Source organism: Kryptolebias marmoratus, linkage group LG22 (genome assembly GCF_001649575.2).
Source record: "Kryptolebias marmoratus isolate JLee-2015 linkage group LG22, ASM164957v2, whole genome shotgun sequence".
NCBI lineage: Eukaryota > Metazoa > Chordata > Actinopteri > Cyprinodontiformes > Rivulidae > Kryptolebias > Kryptolebias marmoratus.
In genome coordinates this window covers 27,005,789-27,022,306 of record NC_051451.1, presented here as the reverse complement: position 1 = coordinate 27,022,306, position 16,518 = coordinate 27,005,789, and the positions used below count along the sequence as shown (strand labels likewise).

General features: G+C 40.8%; 1 protein-coding gene across 4 annotated transcripts in view; it reads right to left on the bottom strand.

Moving 5' to 3' along the window:
- LOC108240697 (arginyl-tRNA--protein transferase 1) overlaps window positions 1-16,518 on the bottom strand; it is a 55,319-nt gene that overhangs the window by 10,120 nt on the left and 28,681 nt on the right. For all 4 annotated transcript variants that reach the window (XM_017424372.3, XM_017424368.3, XM_017424369.3 and 1 more), the window contains one exon: window positions 13,197-13,296. In XM_017424372.3, the coding sequence (XP_017279861.1) occupies window positions 13,197-13,296 (100 nt within the window). The remainder of the gene's footprint in view (window positions 1-13,196; window positions 13,297-16,518) is intronic.

The following is a 16,518-nucleotide window of genomic DNA, read 5'->3' as shown; positions in this document are numbered from 1 at the left end:
GGTGGGGGTGGGGGGGGGAGACGACCATTATCAGAGACCTGCGTTCTTTCACATGACTCCAAACAAATACGAAAGATCTGTAAACAAACAGGCGCCTGCAACGGGCCAGCTGTGCTGCCTCAACGCACACTATATTTATAGTTTATATGACATTAAACTGCAGGACAAAGACTTGAGCAACCCTCACACTTCACACAACAGCGGTCAACAAGCGCTGAAGGATTAAACAGAGAAAAAAGTGTAAGAAGCCAGAAAAAGAGGGAATATCATCAGCTACAACCCAAATCTCATACCCATGTTTAATTTAATTCTTAATTTTGTGTCAGATACCACGTAAAACAACTCAGCTGATTAAATAAATGAAATATTTTTAGAGTTGAGTTCATAAATGAATGTGAAGCTCAATTAATCAGAGCAGTAAACGGGACTCAAACCTGCAGAAAAGAAAAACTAAAACACTAAAATTCTGTCCGGAGTCAAAAATAAAGACAGCAACATGTTTAAGTGCTCCTGCGAACAGATGGATGGTTGGTGCAAAGAACACGTGCAGTCATCGGCCGCTCGCCGTGTCCCAACAACCTGCGGCGTTCCACAACTGTCAGCACGATCAGCTCAACGCTCTCACACTCCGCCTCACGTCTATAGACTCCTTCAACACAACAATGAGCCTCTATACGGAGAACACACACCTGGGGAGCTCTACAAACACCCACAGACGTGATTCCTGCTGCATGCCTCTAATGAGAGAAGGAGGGCTGGAGCAGGCCTTACCTGAGAAACAGACAAAAATGAGACCAGGTAATCAAGTTTACTAACTGTGGCAGCCATCTTGAATCGGGTTAACTCAAAAAGTTAATCAGAAGTCAGTTTAAATAAAGTAGACTCGATGAGAGGACAGCTTCTGTGGAAAAAAAATGTTTTGCCACCGTATTTTACAGAAGTTGCAGCTTTTTTATCCTGCAGGTTTGAAGGTCCTGTAATTCAGAAACGACACTGCAGCTTCCTGGGAGAGTCCTCTGCACCCTTTTCTGCTTTTGATCATTTCCACACAGTATTTGGAAAAACAGAAAACTGTGAAACTTTAATTGCTCAGAGAGAAGACCGACTGCAGTCAATCCTGTAGCTGTGAGAAAAAGCTGCAGGGAAATTGACAAATCTGAGAGGCTACAAGTGACATCAATGCTGCTAAAAGAGCACTGGAAGATACGGTGAGCTCAAAAACCACATGATAAGATGCCTGGAGCGTTTGTAAATGTACATCTTTCTTTGTTTTTAAGCCCAGAAAAAAATGTAAGGAATTGTGTTTGGCTTTGTTGTCCTTCTTTCTTCAATTCTCCCACACAAACTTTTATTCAAGAGGATTTTTATTGTCATTTCAATCATATATAGGTCCTACGGTACGACTTTCCTACAGGACCATGGTGCTACAGTATAAGACAACCCCAATGCAACACGAGTGGATTAGTGCAGACAATACAGACTGATTTAGGTGTAAAATGCAATGAGATGTTTACAAAAAGTCCCCCGTGTGAAAACGTGTCCAGGCAGATGTGAAGGTGACGCAGATGACTGACAATCTCTCTGAAAGGCTCATTTAGTACCAGATATAATGGAGGAAAAAAAACTAACCAAGGTAGACTTGGCTGCCATCAGAGGTGTGAGAAATGAGATAGGAGGGATATGAGGTGAGGAAAGAAAATTAGGTGCAGATGAGGGAAGGGATGGTATTTACGGTCACTTGGACACCGACGGGCGAGCTGATGGAAGTTAGAGGGACTCGTGGACGCTGAAATGTTGCGTTTTAGACAAGATAGATGGGTGAAGAACGTAAGAGCTGGATCCACAAAATGAAAAGTGTATTTATAAGAGCAAGAAGGCTGCTATTTATCTGATGTTTTGATTTGTGGTGGTTAATGAATAGGCAGGGGTCAGTGTTTACAGGGAAACAATTCACTGCAGCACTGCAGGTTTTCCAATGAGCACAAATTTAAACAAGAGTAAAATTACTCCAGTTCATCTGGAAAAAAGAAAAGAAAAAGCTGCCTTTGTGTAAACAATTACCCAACCTCACTCCTCCAAACAAAAAGAGCACAAATATATCTCCACATAGGTTGTTATGTGGTTACACAACCCTCTGCAGGCGTCTTCTCAGACCCCACGGACTGTCACAGCTTTATGACCAGAATCAAATCTCAAAAAAACGACTTCCATATTACTTCTCCTTCATTGTCTACCCATTCCCCCCCATTTCAGTCAGGGATTCTCACAAATCTTGATATAAGGAACCGAGCCCCGGGCCCATACCTATAATTTATATGAAAAGCAATTAATCCGACCCATAAGTGGAGCGCCGCGCTGCAGCCGAGGAATCCTCATGAAAACCTACACCTCGCTGCCTTCTGGTTCTTTTCTTCCCCCCAAATCTGACGAAGAAGGAGACAAATGAGTCTGGCATGTGTTTGAGACAACTTCGATCACGCCACCAAGTTTTCAAAAAAGGCACCAATTTGATTGATTCACAACTCCTCGGTTTTTATAGGGTTTTCCAGACTCTAAGTTTGAGATTTCTCTGTCGATTTGATGTAAAAACATGTAAATTCACTGCAAATGTTTATACTGTGATCCATCAGTCGTAACGCCACAGTTCAAGTCTTCTTCTATATAAAATAATCATTTCTTTATGGTAATAATGAGGGTGATGATGGGTGACTTTATGACTGAAAAGGTGCATACTATATGTGACATATGGGTAACAATCAGCCATATATCATGCAAGGGGTTATTATCAGGAGAAATTAGACATAAAGAGTGGCATTACTGAAACTTAAAAGCAAAAGTTCATTATTAAGTTATTGAGAAATGCACTTTGTTCCTTAGTTTTATTATTACATGCAGAAAAGAAGTTGAATAAAACACTAATTAAGTTTGATTAATGAAGGCCAAAACACAAGTATTTAACTACTTTTTAACTATTTAGGATCACATTTCATTTAAAGATACAAACTATATGGAAAACAACTTTATGAGAATATAACTATTGGGTAACGACTAAAATATCAAAATGTCTCTCAGCTCAATACCTGTGATGAATAAATCATTTTATTGACTTCTGTCTTTATTGTAAGATCCTACACGAACAGTTAGAGCTCAGTATGTGTTGTGGATGACTCTCAGCTACTACCACACTAAACTTTGGCTCAATATCTGGAAATTTGATGAAGTTAGAGCCATTTTTGTGTTGGCTATTGTCAGTTAGCTGTGGGTAACTGACAATAATCATTTGTAGATTTACAGTAGATTTTTAAAAAGTAGTTTCATTAAAATATATCTAGTTGTTTATGGGATATTTTACTAACAGACAGGGCTGAGTCCGATAGTTGTTTGCGTGATCTTTAGTGCTCAGAGTATCTGTTGGGCATGACTTTCAGCTACTACCACACCAACATTCAGCTCAAAATCTAAAAAACTGACTGAGTTTTCAGCCATTTTGTGTTCATTTTGAACAGAGTTGACGCTAAAAGTTAATCAGTTGTCGATGAGAGGTACATCTGATTATGTCCAGTGGTTTATGAGAAATTTTGCTAACAAGACATGGCACAAAACATGATTTAACATTTTGGTGGTGGGCGATAAAAACTCGATGTTGGAAGAGTTTCTTCCACAATGAAAAAAGCAATTTTTACATTGGTTTTACAGTAAATATTAAGAGGATAAACAACTTTTAACAACTAAAAAAACAGTATTTTTTTAAATCCTGGGAAAAATATTACTTGTAAAGGTTTTGTGCCTCACAAAACGATTGGCTGTCATGTTATATATTTTATGTACAATAAAACAATGTGGAAAACTAAGGAACAGAGTCTGGAAACATATTCTGTTAGATTTTTATATATATTTAGACCTGGAAAATACTAAAACAAAACCAATTCCATAGGATTGCTAATTTAAGCTGACAGAAAAAATCAGATTTAATCTGAATTAAAACACAAACAAGATGATTTTAAATCTTTCTGGTAGTTTTGCAGAATAACTTTACACAAACATCCACTTTTTTAATATGTTTAAATATGACATGTTGCATCACAGACAGACTTTTTGAGGATCTGATCAACTAAAAAACGATCTATCCTCAGTGATCCCTTTCAGTCTCAGCAGACAAAGAAAGCAGAAGGACTTTATGTCCTCAGAGGGTTTCTGCTGCTGGAATCCAGTTGAGTTTTCACTTAGTCTTCCACAGCTGACGTATGTTTGTGTTTGAACAACAGTGAGTCCTTTTAGTGAACGCTACGATAAAATCTATAAAAGACAGACCATGAAGTTATACCGTAATCGTTTGTTTAACTAAACACCTACTTCATTCAGGCAGAGTAGCTCTGGGAGCATGAGGGTGGTTGCAAAAATAAATAAGTTCACTAATATTAGACCTTTCTCTGCTTTGCTCTGGTAATAACACAAAAACCTAAAGGGGGCCTGTTTTATATATTACAGCAAACTGAGCATGAATACAATAGTGAAAGGGTTATTATGTCAGGACTGCGTGTTTGGTCAAGCTCTCCTGGACAGAAATGACTATTTGACCTAAACAATCTTAAGGTCAACACGCCACTTTTGTGTTCTTTCTGCAGTATGTTGTTCAGCCGGCTGTCACACAAGACAAACCTGAACTCGGAGGGAATACAAAGATCCTAGTATGGCCCCTCCGAACCCAGACAGACCTAACCTTCTCTGGTCCAGGCCAGCGCTCTGACCCGAGGTCACACTCAGCCAATCTTGGTCCAACACCAATAAACACAGGCCCTGATGCCTACATCCATACTCTCTCCCGAACATATAGCTTTCACAATGCAGTCCCTATATCACCCGCAGCCTGTTGACACACACGCATTCTGTTGAGACGAGAGGGCGAGGCCGCCGATAGACACGTGTAAACAGCTTCCAGAAACACGAATGCAGCGAGACCAGGGCTCTGCAACCTGCGGCTCTCAGTCCCAAAACAACATGGAAGTGCATCATCTCTATAATGTATATAACTACATAGTTTTAGCTGTTTCTCTGTTAAATTTTAACTTCTGTGACACTAAAACACCTGGAGCAAGTAGGACATGTACACCACATTACCTGCACTGCAGCTCCTGATCTATTTAGCAGCGGTTTTCAACTTTTCGCAAGAACATTCTTTAAAAGGATTGTTCAATTTGTGATGGCTGGAAAGGGGCACCAGCTCCCCGTGGCCTGGAAAGGAGAAGCAGGTACAGAAAATGGATGGCTGTCCAGTTTGTGTTAGTAATTTGTGAGCCTGTTTTCTACTTCTTGACAGAAAGTCCAACATTCTTGAAGTAAAACAGAAAGTGCAGCTCAGAATAAGGGGTTTTTAGAATGGTGAGAAGGCCTGCCAATAATAATAAAAAGCTTCTACAGTTCGTGCATGAAGGCTTTTGCCTTTATTAGAGGAAATTTGGTAAGTCAATAATGAATATTTATATTCTTTGAATTTCTAAGGCTGCAGCTACAGTACCTGTTTTTATATATTAAATTTGAATACTTCATTATTAATTTGCTCATAATATAAAAAGAAATCACATATCCCTGCATAGCTCAGTGTTCAAATTATATCAAAAGAAGAGTAAACAATATGTTTTTCCACCTTTTTCCTAAGAATTTGATCTTTTGTTTTGTCCTAACTTGCAGTTTATTGTAGTTATTCGATTTAATAATAACAAACTTTCTTTTTTCCTGTGTAGTATTTATATAAAACTTAATTAGATGGGTTTTTAGTTGGTGAGGAGGCAAAATTGGGTCCTTCGGTTACAAAGGTTGCAGACCCCTGAGCCTCACAAACAAAACAAGACCGAGCAGGCGGGACGAACGAGGACACTGAAAGACATGTCCAAACAGACCGTGTCTCATTCAAACATTACTTTCACCACTTCTGTGACAACATACACATAATAGGTATTTGTAGTCCTGAACATGTCTGGGGTCTACATTTGGCAAGATTTACGCTAACTGCTGCTGTTTAAACATTCGGGGCCCACCGGGGGCCTTTCGCCCTCCTCGACACATTACCACAAGACGACCTTCAAATAAAAGCATCGGCTGGTAAATCTTCCCCCTCGAGGCCCCAAACCAACCCCCACAATTCCTTCCACCAAAACCCACCCTGTCCAAACACTCCCTCGCCTGGCGATGCGTCACGGCTCCACGGATGACAGGTTAATGAGGAGAAAATATTTTTACAGGATCACATTTCCACGAAGCCCTGAGAACCAATGGCAGCGTTTTTATGGGCATCAGCTCGCAGACCGGGTACTTTTATCTCTCTATCTGCGCTGGTTTTTATGGGCGAGGCGAGCACTTCGGCCTTTCCGACACAGACTGCAGCTCACCGACTTGCTGCTCCTAATCCTGGTCTTAAAACCCGAACCTCAGAGTTCTGACTGCAAAGCCGAACCCAGAACATCCACTCACACAGACTTCATGTCTGAACTGCACTTATGGGAGCTGCTCATTCTCTCCAGCGGTTCTTATCAAAGATCTGAATGAACTCCCTTGCCAGAAAGGCCTTTCAGACAAAGCGGTGCAGCTGATGTGGGTTTGAAAATAAATAGCTGCGAAGCTAATGGCAAGGAAAACACCTCAGGCTGGCAGCTAGAGGGCTCTGGATTGTCTCAACACGATACCATCACCAAACTCTCCTTTTCGCCCTCCTGACCCTCAGACCTCCCCTCCTCTCTTAGGCCGTCCTGTCAGCCGGAGTTCCTCAGCTCCGTCCAACCACCGGGAGGAAGACTGAACCGTCTGACCTGACCCGTTGAACTCTGCTCCCGTCCCGCCCCTCGCCCTGTCAGCGCTCCTCCTAGGAGGTGCCAAGCAGCGGCCGCTCTCCGACCACGCTGTAACTTGTTAATGATTTGTTAAAAACACAAACAGAAGGGGGGAGGGGTGTGTGTGTGAGAGACGAGGCATAAAAGAGGAGAGAAATTTAAAAAAAAAAAAAAAGAAAAAGTTTAAACAAATGTTTCTGCTGAGACGTGAACTGTTGGTGGTCTCCTGTTGAGCTAAATCAAACAACTCTGTTTCTGTCAGAAAGGCTTCCATTCATGATGGGGGGGAGGGGGAAAGCTGGAAGGCAGAAAAAGGGTTCTGTCTTGGCTTATATACTTAACAGAGGTTAAAAATGGGTTTGATCTCACTGTGATAGACATAGGGATTGTTGAGGGGAAATGCTGCTGAAATCTGACAATAATCCTCTCTCAACCAGAGAAATATCATGGAGCAAAAAGAGAGCATGTGTGTGAAACTGTACTTTAGGAGCCTCCGAGCAGTAGTTTTTAAAAAATGTCTCTCTGAGGCTGATAGGACACGTATCTCAATACACTGCCAATGATCTGATTCATTTAAGACATGTGGGCAGCAAAAACAGATATGATGGGATACGATTCAGCCCATAAATGTGATGCAAATCAGTAGTTATTCATGATACGATGTGATTCAATCCTTCTTAATCAACAAACCGAGGTTCAGTGAATGAAAATAAAACAAACCAGAGGAACGGTCCTGTGTCAGTTATTGACGCTAATGATTTACTGCCTGATAGATAAATGGCTCCTCAAACAGGTTTTGTTTTAAAACTGAAAAACACTTTCATAAAACCTGACTGCAATTAATAAATACACCAAAAATGAGGCTTAGCGTAAAATTAATCAACCTACCAGCAGCAGATGTGTTTAATGTTTCACAAGGAGCAGTGAAAGGTTTTATTTTTACATTATAAAGAATAAAACATGTCAACCTTATTTTCCTGGATTCACAGCTTTAAGTAAGTGTTTGTTGCTGTTTATACAGGTGCTGCTGCAGTTCTCCTCCTGAACTGGTGTCACTAAAAAGCTGCCCGCTGTAAGGGAAACAGTTCTTCATACACAAACGTACCGTTTCAACGTGTCATTTATTTTATCGTTGATGCCTGCATGCAGAAACCAACCTGTGGTCTTAAATTATTAAACTGATCTCTGGAACGACTCTCAAATATGTACTGTTGACCTAAAAACGTCATATTGCAGTCTAAACCACTAGTTATTTTGCATTAATTGCAGTTCATGTACAGCTCTAGATAATTTCATGTATGTGATAAAATACTTTTCTTCATATTAAAACCACTTCTGGCTTACAAAGTTACTAAAGTTACAATAAAATACACGACAAATGCAGATTTTTGCACCAATGCTGGTTTATTTTTTGATTCCCCTTTTTTATCTCTAAATGATACTTTTATACTTTAATGTAGACATCTTTAATCTCAAAACTGGGAAACAAACAAAAAAACCATTTCTGAGTGGTCCATAGAAAACAACCATTCCACAGAGCTGCCAAGTCTGATCCTACAGATGACATAAAATCTAAATCACCTCTGCCTGCTAGCTGTGTAATAACTTTAAATAAAGAAAAAATGTGCTGGCTTGTGTTTTATCTCTGAATCGAATCAGCTGAAAGTTTTTTCAGACACTATCAATCTGTCATCCCAGCCAGCATAAAGGCTGACTTTTGAACAGTTGCTGAAAGACGAACAGAAACAGGATAAAAAATAAAAAAAAGGAGGTAGAGAAAGAGGCGTTTGTGTCCTGCGCCTGGACCTGAGCTGTCACTTCTGTCAGTTCCACGTTAGCATCGCTGCTCTTTAATATGAGTCAACAAAATGTATCAAAGCAACGTGCTGTTTATGCCAGGAGCGCAAAAACAAACAAGAAACGACTTCCCTCATGGCAAAAATAAACAAATCTGAAGTAAAGAAGAACAAGCTCTGCACTGTTAGGTGATATACGGGGATGAGGGCATCTGTGGGGAAACATCCAACACAAAATGCCTCCGACTCGCTCTGTCACTCTCATTCTGCTCAGAACGACATGTGAAAAGTGAGGTCACGCCCGTACACAGAGCATACTGTCTGCCTTTGGCTGCTTGAGAAAAAATAACATGCATGCACGGTCCTGACAGATATACCTCGGAGGCTGTCAGCGTGTTCCAACCTGCCTCTGCGTACCTGCATAAGGAGGAACCCCGAGAGCTGCTTCTTTAACTAATTCAACACTTTTTCTTATAGGTTTCTTTCTGGACAAGCTTTGTGACATGACCAGAAAAGTCAAAAAAGGTCAAATCAACAGTGTCCGAGGAAATTTATATGAGCTGGAGACGTAGCATTTTCTGTGAAAATACTAAATCAGCATTCACACAATAATCATTTACCTTAAAAAATTCATGCACGGGTTTGATTAAGTAGTAAGATTCGATACGTGCCTGAATTAGAAGTCAATTTGTCACGTTTAATTTATGTAATAAGCCCCAGGTTCATGCAGCAGGCGACAGAAAAGCCGGGAGGCAAACATTCTTCCACACAGTGGCAACACCTGGATGGATTCATTTCAAATCCTCTTTATTCAGAAGCTCTGACCATGTGGAAAAACGCTGGCTAGCACGAGAAAACTGACCGGGCCTCTGATGGTGTTTATTTGTGGGCTGAAAGGGAACGGAGGTGCAGCTGCTGCAAAGGCGCTCTTTAAAAGTCAGTAAAGTACCACCGGAAAACAAATAATCCTTTTCTTCTGGCCTTCTTTTCTCATTTGGCACACATTTTGTCACTTCTTTCACCCCCACTTTATCTGCCCTCTTCCTCCTCTTGCATTCGTTTTACTAACTCCTCCTTTCTTCTTCTTCTCCTCCTCTGTGGAAAATTTAATGGTTTCCTGGGCTCAGACGAATACATTCTTTCACTAAACAATAACAAGAGTTCATGCAACTCTGTCAGTAATTCACCGCAAAGTTACAACTCAGAATTCTCAGGGTATGTATACAAATCTGTCACATCAAAACGTTAAGACTAGGTACGAGATTGAGAAGGACAAGAGGCCGAGTGCTTGATTTGTTGTCTTTAAGGTCTGCTTTTTAAGTATTTAAAAGCAACGTAGGCAAAAAAAGGGCCTACACTGCTCTAAGATGTAAACACTTCTGGACAGAAAAGGAAAAACACTAAAGAGTGTTTGGCCATTTTTTTCTGACCAAAGTAACAAACGAAAGTTATAAAATTATCTCATAAAGGGCTATATGTGCACGTACACATTAATCTTTGTTCAGTGTGTACCTCAGTTTTAGGGTCACAACTTGGTGACAATATGGGTTCAAAACAACAAAGACACTTTTTATGTCTTACTTTAAACAGACAATAACCCACCGAAGAGCAGAACCAAAACAAAGGAACCATCTTTGCTGACGGGTGATGCTTGAAGGCTAAAACATCAGATTACATGACCTGATTATCCAGTTTGAACTGTAAGCTGTGCCCTACAGCTCATCTGTCAAATAAAAGGTTTGTTATAGTTTAAAACTCAAAGTTATTATGTTCAAATGTAAAAATGCAAAATATATAAAAAGTTAAGCTTCTCAGCTTCTCATACAGGGGTGGCAGTTCTTACACACCTGGTGACGTATCTAACTGTTTGATACCTGAATGTGTTTCAAAGTGCAAGAATTATGACCCTTTCGGCTTTCCGTACAGCTCTTTGGGAAACAGCTGATTTTAAACAAACAGGCAGGTCTTCAAGCTCCTCCTGATATTACTTAGGTAGTAAAAGTAAGAGTGAATGCAAATAAAAGCAAATAAATAATGTGATTTTTGTTCTAATTCTGTGTAATCGTGTTATTTTTGCTCAAAGTTATCATACAGTCAGAATCCATGCCTCTAAACGGTATATATAAGCTAGCATTTGACTACAATCTTTACAAATATGCTTGAAATAGCCTGGTTAAAGTAAAGCTGTAATTATCGTTAAATCAGAGAGCATAACCCTTTCATCCACAAAAAGTCTCAGTTTGTCTCGTAAAGCCACACAATTCAGGAAACTGTTAGTTTGAACACACGGGAGGCTTCATGACAAAAGGGCCAAGACCTCTGGACCCGTTTAGACTCCAGCAGCTTCACCTTCTGCTCTCCACAGCTCAGCATCAGAGGACCAGGCCAGAAGCCAGGGCCAGAATGTCACGTCGAATCCTGAACCCAACAGCCAAACCAGCAAGACTCTGTGGGACGTTCAGTCCGGCTCAAAGAACAAAGGAGAGGCTCTGACGCCGGCCAAGCAGCCCCCAGTTCCTGGCTGTACTTCAAGTTTTCTACAGACCCTTTAGGGCTTCAGAACCATGTCCTCTCCCTGGCAGTGCTAACAAGTTTTCAGCTCATCACACATGAAGCTGTTTTCCTGGGCGAGCAGAAGAGTGACCCAGCAGGAAGAAATCTCCTAAAAGAGATCTGAAAGAGCTGGAAAAGAAAAACCCACTGAGGTCCGAACAATGAGTGTATTGGCTGTTAATGCACTCATACATTACACAAACATGAGGGAAAGGACAGAAATAAAGATGTAAAAGTATATTTTTAAGAACTTTTCAAAAACCTGCAATACATCCATGAACACCATAAGGTTTTTTTACACCAAGACAAATCTCAACACTGTGACGAAACACAAAAATGGTTATAATTCAGTCAATTTTACAGATATTGTGCTGAAATTTGATGTGGTGATAGGTGAGTCATTCACAACACGTCCTCTGAGTGTGACATCTTGCAATAATGCATGAGAGTGTGCATAACGTTATTACAACTCTTAGTCTGAAACTCTGGCTTCAAATGTTTTCCTTCAAGGAAGGTGAGGACTTTAATTTTTCATAGTTTCATATTTATCCATATTTACAAGAAGTGCCAAAAGACTCAAGTCTGACTGAATGTAAAAGGTGTTAAAAACAAGTAATAGTAAAGAAAGACTCTAAGATAGGTAAACAATCCGGAGAGGAAGGGGGGTTGTGGGATTTGAGTGGTGTCCAGCGAGGTTCAAGTGCTGCTGTTTTGGCTCTTAAAGAAGAAAACGCGAGCGTGAGATCCAGAAACCAGTGAAACTCCAACACAATGACAATTCGGTCCCAGCCTTCTGAACAATACCCCCGTTCGTCTGCGCATTAATGAACTGCAAATATGCAAATCGACCAGACGAGCAAAACACCGAGCATGTGCTGGGAGTATGTTTGAGCTCGGGTGCTTTTCTGAGGGATTCTGAAAGTCCAAAGGTGGGAAACGGGCAACCTCCTCACCCTGATTCTGTGTTCCTCCCCAAGGGTAAAATAGGAAGAAGTGGGGAGGTTGTGAACAAGACGCTGCGATGACAAACACACAAGAAAAGATATGGGGGGGATGGGGTAGTAAATGCCAGTGGAAGGGGTTAAGGTGCTGTGGTAACGGTGCGAGTTCTCAGACAAACATTGTGATCAGAATTCGACACGCGAACACAAACCTTATGTGCATTCCTCGCACACACCGTTCAGCTGAGAAATCGGGCAAAAGCACTGAGCAAACCTCCCAAAGCAAGATGGAGATAGGAAGATTTGTCACTCTGCCATAATCTTCAACAAAGGAACAGTCTTTCATGAGTAAAAAAAAGAAGAAAAACAAGCTCTGGGAAAAATTTAAATTAAATGACAGCGAAATTAGGGATTAATTGAATGAAAGAGAGAAAGGAAGGAACCTCAGCAAAACTAATGAACTTGGAAAGATCATTTTCTTTCACCGTCCTGCAAACACGGATTCAGGAAGTGACTGTGTGTTTGTCAGTGGTGTCTCTGTGATGTCACCTGCAGGGTGTAAATGTGCACACATCTGTACATCTTTATGGCTCTTTATGGCTCTTTATGGCTCATGCATCACTGATGAGCGCTAACTTAGCCACATCAATCTCTTTACAGGCTAACATGCAAACAAGCACTTCTAATAATCAGGATTTTCCAAATTTGACACCAAAGGTGGAAAAACAGCTACCATGCAATGTTTGGGACTAATATACACAATGCAAATTACTTTAATTATCAAGTATTTATTTACGAATATAGTAACCATGATGTTGTTTTGTTATTGTCAAGATATAGGAAGTAAAGGTAATTTTGCTAATTTTGGCTGGCATATTTTGACTGAGAGGTTTCTTTGGAGCATTTTTATCCACTTACGGCTGTTAAATGAGTTAAAATCTTAATCGAGTATAAATGTAAATGTTTTAAAGAGTAGAGAGAAACCTGCCGTTTTAGTCCTTAAAGCTCCATTTTAAGCTGAACTCTGAGCAGCTTCAATAATTTAAAATAACATCTAAAAGCACAAACACTGCGTTGCGTACCTTATATCGCATCTTGGGGCAGGAGTGGATGTAAAAGCCCAGGTAGTAAAAGCACAGCTTGGGAGACTGTTTCTGCAGCTGCCTGGTGAAGGAAATCTCCCTGTGACGAGAAGCAGACAAAAACATTTTACAGCAGACTTAAAGAAATGTGTGCACGCAGTTTAATGCTACTTCAATTATAAAACAGCCAGGTACTCAGCAGGTATGTACCTGACTGATAGGTGACTAAAGGTACCTGATACCTATCATACATACCAGGTAAGTATCACTAATGTACTCAGCAATTCTGATACTTGTACTGAGAATAAGCACTGGGTACTTCTCAGGTTCTTCCTGTGTACATACGACGCAGGTATACCTGGTACATACCTAGTTTCTACCAGGTACTTATAAGGCTGTATTAAGTATTGTTACCAAATATGTACCAATATACTGGGTAGATACCATTCTACTTACCCATTCTGATACTAGTACCTGCTACGTACCAGTTAGTTTTCTATAGCAATACATTTTGCAGCTACTAATGTGGCACATAACACGTAAGTATCTTACTTACTGGGTACATACCAGTACATATTTGGTAGCAACACGTAATAAATCCCAGACCACATACTATTATGTATCAGTACTAGCAAATAACACAACTCCTGAATAAAATCCAGGCTGATGAGAATTGATGCTATTTAGTTTTTTTTATTTACGTTTAGGTTTGTTGCATTGACTTGACGGTTGTTTTTATTCACAGAAACAATTAATTTAACTACATTTAAGGTGTTTGTTTTACATGTTAGTCCTCGAACTGCATATCAAATGGGGGCATTAAGAAACTAAATTGGTTCTTGCAGCTCTTACTAGTCCAGTGGCCAAGCCGAGGAAGTAAACACCCACAGTGAAAAAGCTCGCTTCTCCTGGTCTCATGTCATTACACAAAAACAACTGCCTTCACTCAACCGGCATTGAGCCCTCAGGCAGAAAAGAAGGTGGTGAAAAAGAAGGGGTTGGGGGGGAGGGGAGTGTGTAAATTAAAGATTTAGAACTTGCAGGATTTATACACCACCTTCAAATACAGTAAATGTCTTCCCCGCTTTATTTTTCCTCAATAGTTTCTACCTTAATTGCATCCTTTTTACCTAAAGCCTATTTTCTCCTTTCCTGTTGCCATTTCCTTCGCTCTTCCATAACTAAATTCTAGCTTCTCTTTTCCTCCCTTTTGTTTCACTCTTCCTTCCACCGCTGTGTTTCGCCCGCTGGAGGGAAAGGGGGAGAGCTCCCTTTCTTACAATACTTGAGAGACAGAAAAAGAGGCCTTAAAATAAAATAGATGCACTGAAAAATGAGACATGGGACAAAGGAAGGCAGGCGAGGGAGGGGGAGACAGAGAGAGCAGGAGGAGAATATAAAAGAGGAGGGTCAAGAAAGAGAAAAGGGATGGAGAAGAGAGGCAGCTAGAGCGAGGTGCTAGAAGGTCACCCGCTTTCTGCCAGGTTCCTGGGTTCCCATCCCCTCGCCACAAAAGGCCTCGGCAGGCCTGAATTGGAGGAGGGGGGTCAAGAGAGGGGAGGTGCCCATTCACAAAAAGCCATGTTTCCCCCCCTTTCCTTGAGGCCTTCACACCCCCACCTCCACCCCCGTGGCAGCAGCTTGAGTCTGCCATTATCCCCTCTTCAGCCATCTGACACTCCAGCACAAGCCAATTATCAAGCCCTCTGCTACCGACACACACACATACACACACACACACACAAAGAGCCTGTGATGGTGCATACCATGAGGTGATTACTGCAGGTTGGGACTGCGAGTGAAAACATTTCATTACATAATCCAAATAAATATTGCTGATTAGCCAGAACTAAATTACAGAATCAGATGCTGGTGCTCGAAAGCTCCCAGCTGATTAGTGTGAGGTGAATTCGTCACTAACCATTGGGTAAATGCCGATTCAGCATGTGCACTTTTGTTTTACAGGTTTTTATTTTTCTGCAGTTGGTTTCGATATACTTTCCGTCTCCATCTCTGTCGCTTTGTTTACGCCTGCAGACTAAAAGTCCTCATTTGAGCTTAAAAATGACGCACAATGTTGGCCATTTGTTGCTTCGCTTACTGAAAATGTTAGTTTACTTTGTGTCTCTAACAATGACTGCAGTCAAAAATAAATCCTAAATAAAATATTAATACTCATAAGAGAACAGAATCTTCTGACTGAGGCGACATAAACAAGCGATCCAGCTGGATACTCGCTGTGCTTCAGCGCCACAGGCGCCTCTTTGCTTCTCCTCCTCATGTCCTCAGGGTTTGTGGCAGAGGGAGCTACAGTCCTGCATGAAACACCTCTCAATGCCCCCCTCTCCTGTTTCACTGTGGAATCACATACATGCGTCTGCAGATGTGCAACGAATGCTAAATCTATTATCCTCCTGTCCTAATGACATGCTTACACATTTAAGCATAACACAATAATCAAAAGTTTAGTTTTTAAAATCATAATCAAACAAAAAGCAACCAAAGAGGCACTTGTATAAAATCTTTGAACTTTATGAAAAATCTCAGCTCTGACTTTATTTGAGAGCGAGAATGCAACTTTTTTTGCAGCTATCTGTTGAATCATCCACATCAAACCTGTGACTCAAACATAACAGAATAATATATTATGCTGCCAACTCTTCAGTAAGGAAATTAGTCATAAGCTGTCCTAAAAGCCACTAAATGACATCATCACTGAATTTGCAAAATGGGTTCAATCCATGTGTTTGTAATGGGCATTGCAGGAGAGAGGAATAATAAACGGTGAGTAAAATAAACACGAGAGATGGTTCTTTAATTCCAACCCTCCTCCTTTATCTGCAAAAATGACTGAACAGAGAGCCCCCGCTGCCTGTTGAGAAGAGAATGATGGGTTCTTTCACAAACGTCTCCAAGAACACCAGAAGAAGTCGCTCAACTTGTCGCGAGTCACGTTTTCACCTCAGCCGAGGAGGTTTACGTTTTTGGTCTGTTCGCAAGATTACTTAAAAACTAAAGGACAGATTTTGCAGGAATTTTCAGGAAATGTTGGGGCTGTCACAAGAAAAAGTGATTAAATTTCACAATCTAGGTCTTTTCAATGGTCCTATGGCCTCGGTGGAGGTTTGCGGTTGGAGGTTTGCGGTTAGCGGAGGTTTTTTTTGATGGGTGAACAGAACCGAGGTTAGTCAGAACCTTTGATAAGATCTCCCAGATCTCTGGAACCAGCTCTGGGCTGATATTAGAAGCTACCAGCAGCGTTGTCCCGCTAACCGCTAACATGACGTCCTTATTGTCACAGCAAACAATATCTCTGAAAGTT